The following is a 19,315-nucleotide window of genomic DNA, read 5'->3' as shown; positions in this document are numbered from 1 at the left end:
ACTACAAAAGTTGTATGTTCAAACATGACGTCTCAGATAAGTTTGGAAAAAAGCTCAAATAAAAGAAAAACCCACGGAAATTCAAATGGTAAAAGTCCAAGTTGCAAAACGCGAGAAGTTCAAAACATCATTGCAAAAAAATGAGTTCAAAAAAAGAAACACACAAAACATATTGTTTTAAAATAAATATCATTCAGCTCAATGATATAAACCATGCAAGTTTGAGGACTATGATACCGTAAACCATCGAAAAGTTGCGAGAAAAAGGCGTACCCAAAAAAGTGTAATTTTTAGTCTACGAAACACGCTCAGCACAAACACATATGGACATCAGTTCCAGTACTCTGTTTTTTCTGACAGGAAAGCAACACGAAGGGTCTCACCATATTTCAAATTAGTCTTCACCAGTTGCGAATTTGAGGAAACGTTCAACATGACTAAGTTTCATATTTCGATAGCTTTGTGTAGACGTTGAACTGAAATCTTTGACCTCTTTGAAAGTTTCGCATTTGACAATTCTTTGTGAAATTTTGTTGCACACCTACCACGAAAGTTTCCCTGAATATGAGCTGCCATTTTATAGCTCGTATGGTGCTCAGTCTCATGTCAAATACAGTAGTAACTACCGTTAGCCCCCGATCAAATACTACTACTATAGTAGCTCCACCAGCAACAACATAGTGCGGGATAATTAATTAGCAACGGAATCTGCTCAGCTCCCATTTCATGTTCCATTTTAGGTTCATGAATTTTGGAACAATCCTTCCTGTAAATTGCACTTTAAGCACAGAAGATTCAGCTTCAGCCGCTCTTTAGATTCTGCCATATGTTGCCAACTCTATGGTTCCTGCTAGCAACACTAGCCTAGAACCTCGTCTTGGCATCTTACATAAGATAAATGAACAAATTCAGACATGCCATGAGATGGCCAAGATTATGGTGCAGGCTCTAGTTCATGCAGAACTGGATGACCTTTCCTGTATTGTGCAGAAAAGACAGAGCATAGAGACTGATCTTTGAGAGACGCCAAGGATGGGCACATGGGCAACATGGCTACAATTGCCGGCGACTGAGGTGAACCTGGACGGACGGTGGTGGTGGTGGCCACCGCCCCCTCCCACTCCGACGGGACCTGCTCTGCCCTTCCCTTCCTAAGATGGCAAGGTAAACGAAATCAGTGGAGTGGTCACTCAATCCTTTCAACCACATCACAGATCGGCGCCTTGCCACTAGTACAAAAGGGAAGGAGGAGGAGGGGAGCGGAACACGGCGACTCCACCAGCAGCTCGACCCGCCCCCGGCTGGAAATGGCGGCCTCCCCCTCCGCCCTCACGCTCTCCCCCACCACGCGGGTATTCCTTGTGCCTTCGCTTGAGTTCTCTCTGCTGATTTCTCGCTTTGTGCTACTTGTAGGTGGTAGCTTCTTCGTCTGTGCTGCTGGCGCTGAGGCGGACGCCGGCGCCGCGCGTGGCCGCCTTCTCCTCCGGCCAGCTCTGCGCGTGCTCTTGGGGTGCGCTGCGCCCTCTACGGCCGGAGCTCGCCGCGGACCCTCCTCGCCCTGGCGCCGCCCGCTACAGGGCGCCTCTGCTCCAGCTTGGCGCATGTACGCACCCACGCCACACTTCTCTCCACCATACGAGCTCTAGTGGCAGCGCCGCCGCCGCCGCTCGCGCCCCGGCACCCATCACCGCGACTGCCAGGAGGGAGGCGGGCGGGTGGAGGGATCCGCCACAAGTAGCCAGCTCAACGGGGAGAGAGAGGAGGGGGCTCTTATTTGCTCTTTTAATAAAAAATGATCAGTTCAACGAAATGACGGAATCAGTACAACCGCTCGGATTCATCAGTTCAAGAAGGGTAGCAGAATAATATTCTGTTACGCGTAACAGAATAGCCCAGATGTATATATATATATATGTGTGTGTGTGTGTGTAGTGATACTATTCATCACCCAGGGTGCAGAATAAATTATTCTTCACCCGAGGTAATCTTACGATCATTTCATAATTAAATTACGTTTGGAATTCAAATAGTTACATTCCTATTGATTCATTACGTAAAATTTGACATAAAAAAATAAAAATATATGTTATAGAACAAGAAATTTTACAGTTTATGTGTATTTTACACTATGTTTTTACGTTTGTAATTTTACATAACATAAAATATTTTTATGACGATTATATATTTTCTTGTGGTCTCTTTTTACGTTGGAAATAAGACAATACTTACGGAACGTAAAATTACAGTGCATTGATAGTAAAATAGAGGGGAGTAGAGAATAACTATTCCTGATCCAGAATAACAAATAGTCAATCCATATAGACAACACTATTCTAATACCAGGATTAGAATAGTTATTTGGATCAGAGCCAGCCCTATAAGGCCCAACTGCTCCCTCCCGAACTCCCCGACCCGCTGCAAAAAAAATAAAAAAATCCCACCCACGACCGCTCGTCCACCCCCGATCCCCAACCTCCCCCCGATCCCATCGCGACTGCTGCCTACCCTGCCTACTACCGGCGCACCACCACTGACCACTCCCGCCTCCTTCCGTCACGCCGTCGTCCCCGCCTCCTACCGGCGCACCGCCAGACCCGCCCTCTTCCCTCGTGCACCGCCAAACCCCCGCTCCTCCGCGTGCCACCGCCTCCTCGCGCGCCGCTGGCCGCCGCTGTGGTCGAGCTTCTCCACCGCCACCCCGGCCACCTCCGCCATCGCCTTCCCCAACAACCTCCATCGTCGCCCTCCGCCCCGTCCACCTACATGCCACCCGCCCCCAACCTCTCCTCCGGCGTGGCCCGTCTTCTTCTCCCACCCGCTCTCCTACAGTGTGGCCACACTCTGCTCCAACGCGCTCTTCGCCATGGGGGTGCCGCTGGCCTTTGCGCTGCACGGCAGTTCAATTCGACCGTGTGCGCAAGTCCAACAAAGGCAGCCACAGCCCCGCGCCTCCGCGGTATGCAGCCGCCATGGCCCTCCAGCCTGTGCTACTTTCCATGCTACCTCGCGCACGTGTAAACTGCAGCAGCTGCTCTCGTCTTCATTTAGATAGCGTCATCCTCTGCCACGCCCCCATCTTCAGTTAGCTAGCGTCATCCTACGATGCACCTTGCATCGGCTCGACCAACCCCATGGAGCAGCTTGCGAACTCCTCTACCGCCCCAACCCAGCCAACTCCCCACCTGCTCCATCCTCCCGAGTGGCAGGCATGCCATTCTGATGCTGCTCCTCCTTGTTGTGCACATAGTATGACATACAGAGGTGCTACGGGAGTGACGAGTGAGCCTACATTTTCCTTTCATCTTTACTCCAATCATCGTTCGTAGCTGAAAAAAGTGGTATGTGTGGCCGCAGGATGTTTGTATTTATTTCTCAAAGTACAAAGCAATGTATGGCAATCCCATCTCTTGTTTCTAAACTCTGAGTTTTTTGTTCTGCATTCTTCAGTCGTTGATGAAAGCAAACTGAACCTTAGGGGCCGCCACCTCAGGCCGTTCAAGTACGCGGCCACCGGAGGTTCGCTGTCGCAGTGCCCCCTGAATCCCACTGCTCCCGTGCCAACTAAGAAGGATCTGGGCCTCGTACATTTGATTTTGTATGTTTTGTCATTTTCACCTATTTTATTTCAGCAAATATGGTTGTTGATGCTTGCCTTGTTATGCTACTACAAATTTGCAGGACAAATCAAACTTCACCATACTCTAGAACAAAAAGATGAGCAACACAGCGGAGCTACACAAAAACGACGCCGACGTTGCCCACAGACTGTCGTGGTGTCCATGTCGAGGTCAAGTGCCATCCCATTGCTGGACAACCCTCCTGGAGTCCGACACTGCTTAGTGTTGCCGGCGTTTATGTCAATCGTGAAACAGAGCAGAGTTTTTGTCGTACGCTTTACTGTCCTTAGAGTACGATATATCATTCTTCGCCCCCTTGGAAGGTTCAGCATTCTAAATGATCAGAACAAAAACAATATAAAATTAGTGTGATGCTACTTATGTATGTTGGTACCAAGCTTGACGATGTATTGGTGTGCTACACTTGATGATGGGTTGTGGATGTAGCACACGAAGTGTATGTATTGTTGTGTGTAATTTTCTTGAATTTCAATAGCATGTGAAGTTCATGTTTCAGAAATTCCTAAGTTCACATGTACCACATACCCAAGAAATTGCTCAATGAGAAAAAGGACCACCTAGGCCATTTCATCAACAGCAAAAAATGTCGTGAGACAAAAAAAATCACAAGATAGTATAATAGAGTAAGTTAGTGGAAAGTGCAAAAAAACCATAATTTTGTTTGTAAGTTTAACCATTCTAAAAAATACCTTGAAGTTTAATTTTAAATAATAGTGTTGTTCACTTTTTATTACAAACCTGTGATTTTTTCGTTACTACAGAATAAACCAAGAAGTTCAAAAAAATGGAGCAGTTCGAAAAGTTTATAAAAAATGGTGCTTCTACATATTACTAAAAACGGTGAAATACAATTTTAACTAACGTAGAAGTTCAAAATGTTATTCCAAAACCAAGAAGCTCAAATAAAAGACGAGCAATTTAAAAAGTTTGTAAACATGGATCTTCCCCTGTTTCTTTTTAAAGATATAGAGGTTCAAATTTAAATAAGTGAGTGGGTCGATGTTTATTACATAGCTAGCACTTTTCCCTTTACTAATGAATAACACCAAGAAGTCCTTTAAAAATGAAGTTGTTTGATGTTTATAAAAATCTTAGATTTTCTCCGATACAAAAGAATAAAACCAAGAAGTTCAATTTTCAAAAACGGAGTAGTTCAATGCATATTAAAAACTTAACGTTTTCTCGTTACAGAAGAATAAAACCAAGAAGTTTAATTTTAAAAGGCAGAGCACTTTAATAGTTATTTGAAAACTCAGTTTTTTTGGTACTAAAAGAATAATACCAATATGTTCTATTCGAAATAACGAAGAAGTTCAACGTTTCTAACGAAACTTCAATTTTCACATTTCTAAAACACCCACAAAGAAGTTCAAAATTAAAAAAGTTAGAGCAGTTCGTTGTATATAGAAAACTCAGATTTTTTTTCGTTACTAAAGTGAAATAGAGAGAAGTTCAAATTGACAACAGACGGAAGTTCACATACTCCATGGTGTGTGTTTCATATGAGGAAATAGGAGTAAAATGGCGAAGTCCAAAAATTTTGTTGCTAGAAGATCAAGTGCACAGACTGGGAAAAATCAAAAAGTTCCTCTTGTTCAACAAGTTTCCACAACAGAAGCTCAAATTAAAATAAAAAAGTTTAGAAAATTTAATTAGTAAATGGATTTCCCCGTTTCCAAAAGAAACCTAGAAATTCAAATTAAAGTAATGGACCGGTTCAATGTTTATTGAAAACTCAGATTCTAACCGCTAATAGAAAATAAAACCAACGTGAGGTTCGAATTAAAATAACATGAAAGTTTGGAGTTTATTAAAACCTAAGATTTACATGTTTGAAAAACAAAAACCAATGTCATTTTGGCATTTTTAAAACCAACTCATAAAAATGAAAAACATTTCTTGCTAGAAGATGAAGTGCTCGACGAGGGAAAGTTGGAAATTGCTACCCACTTTATGCACACATAATTCTCTCTCCCTTTCTGTCTGTCCTTTTACAAATAAATCAAAATTTAAAAAATGTGGAGGGGGTCCAATATTTATGACAAAACTAGGATATTTTTATGCTAAAGGAAAAAAACCAAGAAGTCCAAATTAAAAAATAGAGAAGTTTGATATTTATAAAGAAACCCAGATTTTCCTTGTTAGTAAAGAATAAAAATGACGAAGTTCAAATTAAAATAGAGTAGCTCGATGTATATGGGAAACTCAAATTATTACCGTCTCTAAGAAAAAACTATGAAGTGCAATTTACAAAAAAAATGTTTCATGCTTATTTAAAAACATATTTCCTTTTTAAAAATATGACTAAGAAGTTGGAAATTATAATAACAGAGAAGTTCGAAGTATATAAAAAAACTCATATTTGTTGCAAGAAGTTCAGGTGCACCTCCGTGCACGGTTTAGAATTTTTATTGCGGGACATCCGACCTCCAGTTACATGTTTTAAAATGGTAAAAAATGGCGTCCGACGTTCAATTGCGTGTAATTCGACGTATACACAAAATGCGCAGAAGTTCATAGTGAAAACAACAAGAAGTTCAAGTACTGCAAGGAATGCATTTCAGGTGAAAATTAAAGTATAGAAAAATAAAATCTTAAAAGGTTTTCTGAAAGAAGTTCAAGTGCTCTTTCTGGGGAAGTTCAAAAATTCTTGCAAGAGAGGTTCACCTTGTCTTTCCATGTTTAATTTCTTCCGTATAAAAATCAAATACAATTATTTACTCAAAATAAAAAGGTGAAGTCCAAATTAAAATAACAGAGAAGTTTGGAGTTTATTAAAACCTAGGATTTACCTATTCAAAAAATAATAATAAAACACAACGCCTTGCACTTTTAAAAACAACTCATAAACAAAAAAATGGTTGCTAGAAGTTCAAGTGCTCAGCGAGGAAAAGTTTAAAAAATTCTTGTGAGAGAGGTTCACCGTGTATTTAGATGTCCAAAATACATAAAAAATATGTTGTTTTTTGTGTTTTAAAATAATTCTCTCAAACCAAAGAGAAGTTCAAACTGATAACTACCTTAAGTTCACGTACTATATGGTGTGTATTTCATATAAGAAAAATAAATAAAGTAAAATAGAGTGAAGTTCAAACAGACATGCCCTGGAAGTTCAACTACTTGAGGCAGTGCAAAAAACAGTAAGTCAAAAAACAGCACGTCAAAAATAGAGTGAAGTTCAAACAGACATGCCTGGGAAGTTCAACTACTTCACGCAGTGCATTTACATTCGCGATGAAGGCAGAAATCATGATCTCGTCATTTTCTAATTTACTTCAAAATGACAGGAATATCATTTGTGTAAGTTAAAGTTCTCGGTCGGAAAAAGTTTAAAAAAATATTGTGAGAGAGGTTTGTACAAAAAGAATATCATTTATGTAACACTGACGAAAATGGATGAGAAAATTACAAACGAAAATACGTCACAGAAGTTCAACGTGAAAACAGCAGGAAGTTCACCAACTACACTGAATGAATTTCGGATGAAAAACTTTTGAAATCATCGCTAGTATGAAAAAATGATCAACACGAGAAAGTTGCATGTTTAAAGCAGCTTTCCACCGGTATATCACTTGCTCAATTCCGGTGAGTGTTTTGGTGAGTGGATGAAGAGCTACGAGCAAAAAAATCATGTGAAAAACAGAGTGAAGTTTAACAAAACATGTCGAGAAGTTCAAGTTCTTCACGCGGTGCATTTTTTAATAATCTGTTTCGTGATAAAGGCAGAACGAATGATCTCGCCATTTTTGAAATTACTTGAAAACGGTTAGGAATTAGAGAAAACCATCAACATGAAAAAGTTTCGCATTTTCCATAGCTTTTCAACGGTATATTATCAGCGAAAATACGTTTTCAGCCATTTTAAAAATTGACATAAAACTGCAATGAATTAGGAGAAATAATAGTACCAAAAAGTTTCACATTTCCTCAAGCTTTCCAACGCCATATCATTTGCTGCATTCAGACGTAAGGTTAAAAAATTAGCTCGAAAATATGGACTCGGTGGAACCTGTACCATTTTCCAAATTACTTTTAAACCATTCAAAATTAGAAAAAACTTTCAACAAGAGAAAGTAGCGCATTTTCATAAGCTTGCCAACGCCATATCATTTCCCTCAATTGGATTGGCCGTTTAGAAATGACATCGAAAATACGAACTCAGCTGTTCGGTTTGCGAAATTTTACGATTTTCCAAATTACTCTTTAACCATAGGAAATTAGAGAAAACTTTCAACATGTGGAAGGAGCGGTTTTACAGCAGCTTTCCAATGCCATATTATTTGCCTCATTCCAATAAACGGTTTAGAAATGTGATCGAAAATCCGATTCATGTTTTTTTGTATGAAGAAAACACGGTTTTCAAGACTGCTCTTAAACAACTTACATTTTGCCAAAAATTTAACTTGGGTCATGATACTGGTGTCCATATCTTTCAAACGGTATATCGCAAGCCCATTTGGGAAATGTTGACGGAAGCTCAACCTAGCACTGGGAGAAGTTCAGGTCGAACAACTCATGTAGTAAAATTACAAAAAACGCAATTTCATCACGACCCAAGAGCAAAATCCGCCAATGAATGAGATTCCTATTTAAAATGGGTATTTAGTTGTTAAAAATGTTTCTAGATTACACTAACATCATATAGAACACGACTAACCAGAATAATTCGTGCGGGGAGACACTGTCGCGAAGATAGCCCGAAGGTCGGGTTCCTAGAGAGGGAAGTTCAGGCGTGTAACTCGGGAAGTTCATGTTGTGATCAGAATAATATTCTGATCTCGTGATCAGAATAGCGTTTATGTGTGTGTGTGTGTGTGTATACATAAACACTATATATATACATGTTATTCTTTTGTAGTCAGAGCAAATCACACGGCTTATTAGTAGCAATCATCTGTGTTATTATTGTTCTTCGCACACATTTCTAATTACGGACCTATTTTCCACGTATCACACACATCTTTTTGAGTTGAACCATTTCCATTGTATTTCCTAACCACACACGGGTCATCCTAGTGAACCGTATGTTGTATATCGCACACACCTTCATCTGGCTGCCTGTTTCTTTTGTTCTTCCTCATCACAAACAGTTCATCCGAGTGAACCATATGCTATATATCGCACACGCCTTCATCTAGCTGCCCATTTCTTTTGTTCTGCCTCATCGCAAACAGTTCATTGAACTGAACCGTATGCCCTACATCGCACACGCAATTAAAATCAGAACCATGTTTGATGCATCCATCATTGCAAACATTTTGCACCGTTTTGACGGGTTTTTACACCATCATTTGCGAGTATGGCATCGGCGCATCGCACATAGTTTCGTCGAAGGGTCTCTGATCATAGTGTCGCGTTTGGACCATCCTGCAATAGTGCTCTTCCCAAATGACGGCGAGAAGGGATCCCACAACGGCCAAATTTGAAGGGAGACAACTAGTACATGCTATCCTGACAAAAGTAGTCTTCATTTGCAAAAGCCTCTAGTGGTGACGCCACGGTGGGCTCAGCGATGACCTCTGTCCTGCCGTCCTGGCGGTCTTGGTCTTGTTGCACCGAAATGGAAACCTTTGCTTGATTCCTCGGGACTCCACGCATGCGCTTGCCTCCTTAGCACCAAAGAGGAAACTAGTACATTGCGCCCGCTGGCGCCGGCCTGGCCTTGGTCTTCATGGCTCATGTCATCTGAACCTCACGAGGCGAACCTTGCATAGAAATCTCTGCTCCTTAAGAGCCAGCCTGAGGAGGCCGCCCCCCGCGGGAGTCTCGATGTCATCCGCCTCGCGAGGCTTGGCCCCTCGCAGGGGTCTTGAGTTGTTGATGTTGGAACTGGGCCATACCAGGCCGTCAACGGAGCCACACCGTGGGCCGTAGGCAGGCAAGTCTGGGTACCCCCGTTCCTAGAACGCCGACAGTAGCCCCCAGGCCCAAGGAGCGCTCGAACTTGGCTTCGAGGCGAAGCCAAAGGGCAAGTGCGAATAGACGCGGGCCCTAACCGCCTGCAGCCTTGGTCGACGCATGGTGATTGATGGGACGTGGGTGCTCCGCTTCCCCACGTTGCCTTGATAATCGTTCGACATGACGAGACTCCGCTGGATACTGAGAAAAACCATCATTGCATTGGATCATGGAGGCCGGTGGTTGGCCTCCCTCAGGCTATAAATGAGGGGCGGGGCGGAGCCCCTCTTGCTCATCCCCGTCATCTTGCCGCCCGCTTCTTCTTCTTCCTTGTCTTGCCGTCTTGCCATATCTCCCATGGCACCGGTCAGGAGGTTCTCCGCGGCGGAAAAGGGGAAGGCCCTCGGGAGGAGCCTAAAACGCTTCCGCCAAGGAAGAGGTTCAGCCGCCCTCGCAAAGACGACGAAAGGCAGGAGGTGACGCGACCTTGCACTACAAAAAAAGACACATCCGTGACATTTTGGGCTGAACGAAAAAAATTGTCATACTTATGACACTTCTATGACGATAATTGTGACAAACCCCAGTATCATCATAGATGTGGTGGGCTCCTACTTCTATGACAAAAAATCATGACAGAAAATTGGCTTTTCGTCCTGGGTAGGCCGGAGACGCAGCTGCATGACATTCTTTGGGTCGTCCATGACAGAAAAAACCGTGGTAGAAACAAGGGAGAGGAAAATATCAGGGAGTTCTCGGTTACGGTGGGTGGTCGGGGGCCGAGCGATGCGTGTTTCTCTCGTACGTATGCATGTGTGTGCAAGACATTGCGCTCTAACTGAACCTGAGCGAGGCGTTGGGCTCTAACTGAACCTGAGCAATTGCACTCAGGCTACGCATTACTGAAACCGAGCGATCGATCGATCCCTTGCTGTTAACTGAACCCGAGTGATTCCTTCGCTACTGCTGCTAACTGAAGTCGATCGATGCTGCCTCTGGATGAACAGTGAGCGTTGTTGGGGGGTTTGAATGAACAGTTCCTGTTGGGGGGTTGGATGAACAGGACCCCATGGTAGTAGAGGCCATTGTAACTGGAGGAACAGTACCCCGATCGATCGAGCCGGTGGATGAACAGGACCCCGTGGAGGGCTGCTTGAACAGTAGCCGGTGGAGGGCTGGATGAACAGTAGCCCGTGGAGGGGTGGTTGAACAGGACCTCGTCAAGAGGGTTGGTTGAACAGTAGCCGGTGGAGGAGTGCGCGGTGGTGACTGGATGAACAGGAGCCCGTGGATGAACAGTCGCAGGTGGAGGCTGGAGGAGGTCGATAGTGGATGAACAGTAGCCCGTGGAGGCAGTCGACGGTGGAGATGAACAGTATCCCATGGAGTCCCGTTTTGCGGTACGCCACACCCCTCCCGATGAACAGGACCCTCGTTTCGACCATAGCGCTCCAACACAAGTCCGTTTCCTTCGTTTTGCGGTACGCCACACCCCTCCCGATCAATAGGATCCCATTTCAACCGTAGAAGGTATGTTTCCTCCGTTTTGCGGTACGCCAGACCCCTCCCGATGAACAGGATCCCGTTTCGACCGTGACCAGTCGAACATAAGGTCGTTTCCTCCGTTTTGCTGTACGCCAGGCCTTGTTTCCATTGGTTATTCCGTCCAAGCCAGTTGGCTCCCGATGAACATCATGCGTTCTATTGCCTTCCGATGAACACAACATTGTTTCTCCGTTCTGACCCAGTTGGTTCGCTGCCCGATGAACATGACACCGTTGCACCCGTCCGTTGCCTCTCCATGTACACAAGCCCTGGTCGTCCGCGAGTACGAGCTCGACACCCCGCCCGTATGTATGTACGTATCCATTTTTTTGGCCCTGTGGTTGTACGTACGTGTTCAGGACTTAGACGGGACTGCGTGAAATGCTATGTCGGGTGCTCTACAACGACACACGTGCAGCTACTTACTCGGCCACGGTTCATACTTGTAGAGAGACCGATCGGCCAGTATGTACGTACACGTTCGTGACCAGAATGACAACACTAAGTACGCTTCGACTAGGTGGGTCCCGACTATCAGTCACTTCCTTGCGTGCGAAGATGTAGCTGGTGGGTCCCAGCAGTCAGCGGGGCGAATCATTTTATTCCCGTAATATGGACGCACTTCCTTGCGTGCGAAGATGTAGCTGGTGGGTCCCAGCAATCAGGGGGAAATGTTTTTTTGCGAAATACGGTGGCCCGTCCGGTGGGTCCCTGCTGTCAGGTGGAGGTATAATTATTTTGCGTGTAATAAGAAGGCACTTCCTTGCTGCGGCCATGGACCCAGCTCTCAGCCTCTCCACGTACATTACTCTTCTGATGGAAGTCGTTTGTTGACCACATTGACCACGATGTGCCGAGAGCACCAAGGCGGTGGACGACAGCGAGGCCTAGGAAGGGGACGAGGCGGAGCCGGGGAAGACGCGGTAGTGGATGCCCACACGAAGAGGAGTATGAGGGTTCACTGGTTCGGCTGCGGTGTGAGGCTGCTGTCGCCAGAGAATAACATGAGGTGTGGGTGAGTATAGAGGGATGGCATGGCCAGCAGTGGCAGCATAGTCGGACATGGGAGGCAGGAGCAGGAGGCACGACCGACAATTGTTTGGGCTGCTAGAGCAAGAAGACCAGAGGTTGAAGAAGCATTAGGGTCGTTGGATGGACATCGTATGGTCACTCGAGCTAGAATCGTTCATATTGACTAAGTTGACAAAGCCCTCCGTCCGTGTCATCTTAGTAGGCCCACAAGTCAGCCTCCCACTATGGTGGGTCCCAGCTAGCAGGGGGAGTGTTCATTTTTTGTGCGTAATAACGAGGCACTTCCTTGCGTGCGAAGATATAGCTGGTGGGTCTGACCTGTCAACGGGGGAACGTTTTTTGCGAAATACAAAGGCCCTTCCAGTGGGTCCCAGCTATCAGGTGGAGGAATCATTATTTTGCGTGTAATAAGGAGGTATTTCCTTGCGTGCGGCCATGGACCCAGCTGTTAGCCTCTCCACGTACAATCCGCTTCCGATGCAAGTCGTTTGTTGACCATGTTGACCATGTCGCGCCGAGAGCACCAGGGGGTGGACGACGGCGAGGCCTAGGAAGGGAATGACACGGAGCCAAGGAAGACTCGGTAGTTGTTTCCCACACGGAGGGGAATGCGAGGGTTTACTGGTTCGTCTGTCATCGCCGGAGAATAATAGCAGGTGTGGGTGAGTAGAGGGATGGCTAGGCCAGCAATGGGAGAACGATGGGGCGGTGAGGCCTGCATGACAGCATATCTGGCCGCGGGAGGAGGGAGCAGGCAGTCCCGCTGGTGCTTGTTTGAGCGGCTGGAGCAGGAAGAGCAGAGATTGAAGAAGCACGACGACCGTTGGATGGACATCCAACAGTTACTGCTCTCGTGTGTTGACTAAGTTGACATGGCGTTGCGTGTGCGTCAACCTTATTTTTTTAGGAAAGCATACACGTCAACCTGTAGTAGGCGCACAAGTCAGCCTCAAATCTATGGAAAACAGTATACAACCCATCTGCCATTATTTCTAATAATTTACAGCCCATTTGCCAATTCTTAAGAATTTTTTTGAGCCCATCTTCTTTTTGTTAGCATTACACCCCATATTGTGACCACGGTTAAAAATTATACGAAATTTTGCATATTTTGGTGCGGTCAACTGTTTTTAATCCCGAAATATCGAGTCACATTCAAACTATTTTGAAAAATAATTTATATAAATATAAAATCCAAATAATTGTCCACGCATAAAAATCAATGGAATTTAACATCTTGTAATGAAAAAAAATTGAAACTAATTCCCGGTTTGATGTGTTTAAAAATGTACAACCCATTTCTGGGCAAACTGAATGAAACTCTCCTCGTCTTGAAAGATTTGCGGCCCAGCAGGGCTGATAAAGCAAGTAGGCCTCGTTTGTGTATTTCTTTAAAAAATAAAACTGGGCTAGCCATTTTCAGCAAGAAAAAAACACAATTGGGCTCATGATGTGGTAAACATAAATAAAACCCTGGCTAGACAGGCTACAGCCCCCGCACAATCCCGTTGTTACCCTGATCCGTCGCTAAAACTAGTATAAATAACAACTGCTTGTTCCTCAAAAAAAGTAAATAACAACTGCACGACCTGCTGGGTCCCTGGTGTCAGCCGCTCGTTGTGTAATTCTCTCGTTTATTGACTACATTGACTACGGCGTGAGCCCCAGATGTCCAACCATTAGGAGGAACCATTTTTTTGGGATTATAATGACGAGGCACTTGCTTGCGTACTGCCATGACGCTGGTGGGTCCCTACTGTCATCCTCTCCACGTACAGTCATATCCTTGTTCCTCTCGGTTGTTGACGACGTTGACAACGCAAGAGGGCGGTGCACCGCGCACGGTGAGCAAACCAAGGCCGAGACGACGGCGAGGCCTCAGATAGAACGAACTGGAGCCATGCAAGATGCGTCGGTCCAGTCGCACGCGGAGGGGAGTACGAGGGTTGACTGGTTCGGGTGCGGGTGCGTGTTGGGGCTGACGTCGCCAGAGAATAACAGGACGAGTGGGGGAATAGAGGGAGGGACTGGCCAACGTTGGAGGGTACGGTAGGGCGGCGGAGGCGCAGCCAGCCATGGGAGGCGGGAGCAGGCGGAGCCGACGGGGTGGTTTGGTTTGGGCGGCTGGAGGAAGAAGACAAGAGATAGAAGATACACGACAGATGCTGGATGTCAATCCAACGGCTGGTAGGCATAATTGTTTTTTTACTAGCTAGTAAGTCGACACCACCTTGGATAGGCTATTTCCTGTGGGTCCCAAATGTCAGAATCCAAATCTGTCACGGTCATGTAGCCTTTCCTATGAAAATTTATAGCCCATTTGGTGTGCTAGTTCAAAATAAGTTTGTGGGTGCTGATGGGGGCTAATCACTTGGCTTCTGTAATGCACAGTGAGCTCAAGCAGCCGGCGAGAGTGATGTTATTTCCCTTGGTCGGGATTTGTTACAATACTTCACCCTAAATTAAACGAATGGCAAGCCATTTTCCTTGTTTCAAAGAAAATATGACAGTCACAGCCGAGTTGAAAAGAGCAATAACATCCAACTCCAGCTTACAAACTGTACAAAAGCACAAGGGTTAATTGTTCATCAGGTTTAGACAAAACCCAGGTTGAAAAGGGCAACAACATCTAACTCCAGCACTGTTTTCGGCAGTCACAGTCAAATGGATCGGTCAGGTCCATAGAATGAACATCCTGGGTCGTAAAATTTACTGGATTATGACCAGAATATGTTGTAAATAGAAGCTCGACACGTTCAAAAGCTCTTTTGCCCACCTGAAACTCCTTTTTTTGCTCTTCTACATACCCATCTATCAAAACCATGCTGCTGACAAACTTAAGCCTCATGGACAATAGCAACCTCGCATTCAGCAGGAAGAATGTGACAAATCTAGTGTTTGCATGGTTGGCTACATATCGTTCTAGCATTATTGTCTTCAATCGAATGTCATGAGAAGTGAAAAAATCCCGGTGCTTACGAATCCACTGATTGGTTATAACTTTCTTACCCCGTCCTGTCGCCTAAATAGACATGAAGATTGAAAACAGTTAAGGTCTAAAAAAAGAGTGTGGAAAGAGCAACAGCTGAACGGTTAATTCTAGTACACTGTATGCAGGCTTCCAATGTGCGTGAAATTATCACCTTTATATACAACTTCTCCAGACATGGAAAGCATTGCAGCAAGCCAATAATCTTGTTCAGATCAAAACTATTCATTTGGATATATAAGATCTTGACAGAATCCAGTACCATTGATAGGCTATCAATGGAGAAACTCTTCATTGAGCATACAACATAATATTAGTACAAAGTGTGTACTCCGAGATGATATATAACTTATGCGCAGAAATTTAAAATGCAGCTTATGGTTACAAGTGTAGATGATAATATAAAGTACCTGAAGAACTATGGAGCCAAACACCATATTTAAATGAGCACAAAGATCATGTATTACACCCAAGGTCTCCTGTTTAGGCGCAAAGAGGACGGTTATTTGCGACGGTGAATAACTAGAATCTGTTAGAGTATTATATATATATATATATATATATATATATATATATATATATATATATATATATATAAAACATGAAGATTATTCTGATCACGGGATCAGAATAATATTCTGATCACAACCTTACCGGCCCCGCTAGTAGTACGTTGAACTTCCCTGTGAACTAGGTTGAACTTCCGCCAACATTGCCGAAATGGGGCTTGCGATATACCGTTGGAAAGCTATGGACACCAATATCATGACCCAACTTAATTTTTTGGCAAAATATAAGCGGTTTAAGAGCAGTTTTGAAAACCGTTTTTTCTTCGCACAAAAAATGTGAATTGTATTTTCGATCGCATTTCTAAACCGTTTATCGGAATGAGGCATATAATATGGCGTTGGAAAGCTGATGCAAAACCGCTAATTCCACATGTTGAAAGTTTTCTCTAATTCCCTATGGTTAAAGAGTAATTTGAAAAAACATAAAATTTCATAAACCGAATAGCTGAGTTTGTTTTTTCGATGTCATTTCTAAACGGCTAATCCAATGGAGGCATATGATATGGCGTTGGAAAGCTTATGAAAATGCACTACTTTTTTATCTTGATAGTTTTTTTCTAATTTTGAATGGTTTAAGAGTAATTTAGAAAATGGTCCAAGTCCTACCGAGTTCGTATTTTCGAGCTACGTTTTTAACCGTGCGTCCGAATGCAGCAAATGATATGGCGTTGGAAAGCTTGAACAAATGCGGAACTTTTTAGTATGTATTGTTTCTCCCAATTCTTTATGGTTTTAAGTCAGTTTTGAAAATAGTGAAAATGTATTTTCCCCGCAATTTCTACAAACTTTATCGAAATTGGACAAACAATATACCGTTGAAAAGCTACGGAAAATGTGAAACTTTTTCATGTTGATGGTTTTCTCTGATTATTAGCCGTTTTCAAGTAATTTCGAAAACGGCGGGATCATACGTTTTGCCTCTATCGCGAAACAGATTCTTCGAAAATGCACCGCATGAAGAACCTGAACTTCTCAACATATCTATCTGAACTTCACTCTGTTTTCTACGTGCTTTTTTTTGCTCGCAGATGTCCATCCACTACTCGTAGTTCTCCATCCACTCCCCAGAATTCAGCGGGTGATATACCGATGGAAAGCTGCTGTAAACACGCAACTTTCCCGTGTTGATCATTTTTTCATACTCGCGATGGTTTTAGAAGTTTTTCATCTGAAATTCATTCAGCGTAGTAGTCGAACTTCCTGCTATTTTCATGTTGAACTTCTGTGACGTATTTTCGTTTGTAATTTCCTCATACATTCCTCAATGTCACATAAATGATATTTCTTTTGTACAAATCTCTCTCACAATAAACTTTTCAGCTTTCTCCGACCGAGTTACACGCCTGAACTTCCCTCTGTAGGAACCCGACCTTTGGGCTATCTTCTCAACCGTGTCTCCCCGCATGATTTTTTTGGTTACTCATGTTCTATGTGATGTAAGTATAATCTACGAACGGTTTTAGCAACTAAATGCATGTTTTAAATAGGAATCTCGCTCATTGGCAGATTTTCTCTCGTGTCATGATGAAACATGTCTGTGTTGCAATTTTATTGCCTGAGTTGTTCGACCTGAACTTCTCCCAGTGCTAGGTTGAACTTCCGCCAACATTTCCCAAATGGGCTTGCGATATACCGTTGGAAAGCTATGGACACCAGTATCATGACCCAAGTTGATTTTTTGGCAAATTGTAAGCGGTTTAAGAGCAGTTTTGAAAACCGTTTTTTCATCACACAAAAAACGTGAATCGTATTTTTGATCACATTTATAAATCGTTTATCGGAATGAGGCAAATAATATGGCGTTGGAAAGCTGCTATAAATCCGATCCTTCCACATGTTGAAAGTTTTCTCTAATTCCTTATGGTTAAATAGTAATTTGGAAAATCGTAAAATTTCACAAACCGAACAACAGAGTTCGTATTTTCGATGTCATTTCTAAACGGCTAATCCAATTGAGGCAAATGATATGGCGTTGGAAATCTTATGAAAATGCGCTACTTTTACATATAGAAAGTTTTTTCTAATTTTAAACGGTTTAAGAGTTATTTATAAAATGGTACAAGTTCCACCGAGTTCGTATTTACGATCTATTTGTTTTAACCGTATGTCTGAATGCAGCAAATGATATGGCGTCGGAAAGCTTGAGGAAATATGAATTTTTTTGGTATATATTGTTTCTCCCAATTCCTTACTATTTTAAGTCAATTTTAAAAATGGCTAAAAACGTATTTTCGCCGTAATTTCTACAAACTTTACCGGAATGGGGCAAATAATATACCGTTGAAAAGCTAAGGAAAATGTGGAACTCTTTCATGTTGATGGTTTTCTGTGATTCCTAGACGTTTTCAAGTAATTTCGAAAATGGAGAGATCATTTGTTCTGCCTTTATCGCGAAACAGATTTTTCGAAAATGCACCACGTGAAGAACCTAAACTTCTCGGCATGTCTACTTGAACTTCACTCTGTTTTTCACGTGTGTTTTTGCTCGTAGATCTTCATCCACTGCTCGTAACTCTCCATCCACTCACCGAAATTGAGCAAGTGATATACCAACGGAAAGCTGTTGTAAACACACAACTTTCCCGTGTTGATCATTTTTTCATACTCGCGACAATTTTAAAAGTTTTTCATCTGATATTCATTCAGTGTAGTAGGTGAACTTCCTGTTGTTTTTCACGTTGAACTTCTGTGGTGTATTTTTCATTTGTAATTTTCTCATGAATTCGTCATTGTTACAGAAATGATATTTCTTTTGTACAAACCTCTCTCACAATAATTTTTTTAACTCTCTCCGACGGAAGACTTGAACTTATAACAACAAAAATATTAGCCTTTGCTTTTTTATTCTTTTTTTAAAAACAAAATGACACCGTGTAGTACGTGAACTTCTGGCAGTTATCAATGTGAACTTCTCTCGGTTACGTGAATATTCTGAGTTTTTTTATGAATTTTTTTTCTGATTTTTTAATCCTTTTTTATGAATATTGAAGTTCTATTTTTAAAAGTTGAATTTCTTGTTATTTTATTTTTGAACTTCTTGTTTCCATTCTTTAATAACGAGGAAAAATCTGAGTTATCTATAATCACCGAACTTCTCCATCTTTTTAATATAGACACCCTGGTTTTATTTCCTAATTTTATTTCATGAAATTTTGAAGCACTCTAGTTTTAAAGTTGAACTTCTTGTTATTTTGTTTTTGAACTTCTTGTTTCCATTCTTTAATAACGAGGAAATCTGAGTTTTCTATAATCATCGAACTTCTCCATCTTTTTAATATGGACTTCCTAGTTTTTTCCTTAATCCTTTTTTATGAATAAAAATATTTTAAGACACCAAAACAACATTTGTTGCGTGTGTTTTTGCGTTGGTTTGGACATCAACCTGCGTCATCTTCAGAAATTGTACTTCTCCTTTTCTTTTTGTTTTCTGTCAACGTTGGTTTACACGTTAAACCGCGTCATCTTTAGAAATTGAACTTCTCCCTTTCTTTTTGTTTTCCTGCATGTTTAAATTTATTTTGAACTTGCTGAGATAACACACTTGACCTTGTCGAACACTATATTTTGACCTTCACAAAACATAAATTAAAGCCAAAATTTTGACCTACAGAGCATGTACAATTTTCTCCACTTTTTCAAGAATA

The 19,315-nt window shown here is 42.7% G+C and overlaps 1 protein-coding gene across 1 annotated transcript; it reads left to right on the top strand.

The window, feature by feature from the left end:
• The first annotated feature begins 1,307 nt into the window (after nucleotides 1-1,307).
• On the top strand, nucleotides 1,308-4,212 carry LOC123191678 (leucine-rich repeat extensin-like protein 3). The gene is made up of 4 exons (XM_044604328.1): nucleotides 1,308-1,352; nucleotides 1,414-1,603; nucleotides 2,355-2,956; nucleotides 3,448-4,212. The coding sequence occupies exons 1-4, from the start codon at nucleotides 1,308-1,310 to the stop codon at nucleotides 3,466-3,468; spliced, it is 858 nt and encodes a 285-aa protein (XP_044460263.1). The 3' UTR covers nucleotides 3,469-4,212.
• Nucleotides 4,213-19,315: the final 15,103 nt, after the last annotated feature.

The sequence above is a fragment of the Triticum aestivum genome, chromosome 2A (genome assembly GCF_018294505.1).
Source record: "Triticum aestivum cultivar Chinese Spring chromosome 2A, IWGSC CS RefSeq v2.1, whole genome shotgun sequence".
Taxonomy (NCBI): domain Eukaryota; kingdom Viridiplantae; phylum Streptophyta; class Magnoliopsida; order Poales; family Poaceae; genus Triticum; species Triticum aestivum.
Note: the sequence above shows the minus strand (reverse complement) of the source record. Positions and strands in the feature narration are given on the sequence as shown.

Excerpts from the sequence above, each read along its gene's own strand:
- LOC123191678 (XM_044604328.1), top strand. The coding sequence starts at position 1,308 with ATGGCGGCCTCCCCCTCCGCCCTCACGCTCTCCCCCACCACGCGG. Across the intron at positions 1,353-1,413 it reads CGCTCTCCCCCACCACGCGG|GTGGTAGCTTCTTCGTCTGT; the intron begins GTATTCCTTGTG and ends TGCTACTTGTAG. Across the intron at positions 2,957-3,447 it reads CACAGCCCCGCGCCTCCGCG|TCGTTGATGAAAGCAAACTG; the intron begins GTATGCAGCCGC and ends TGCATTCTTCAG.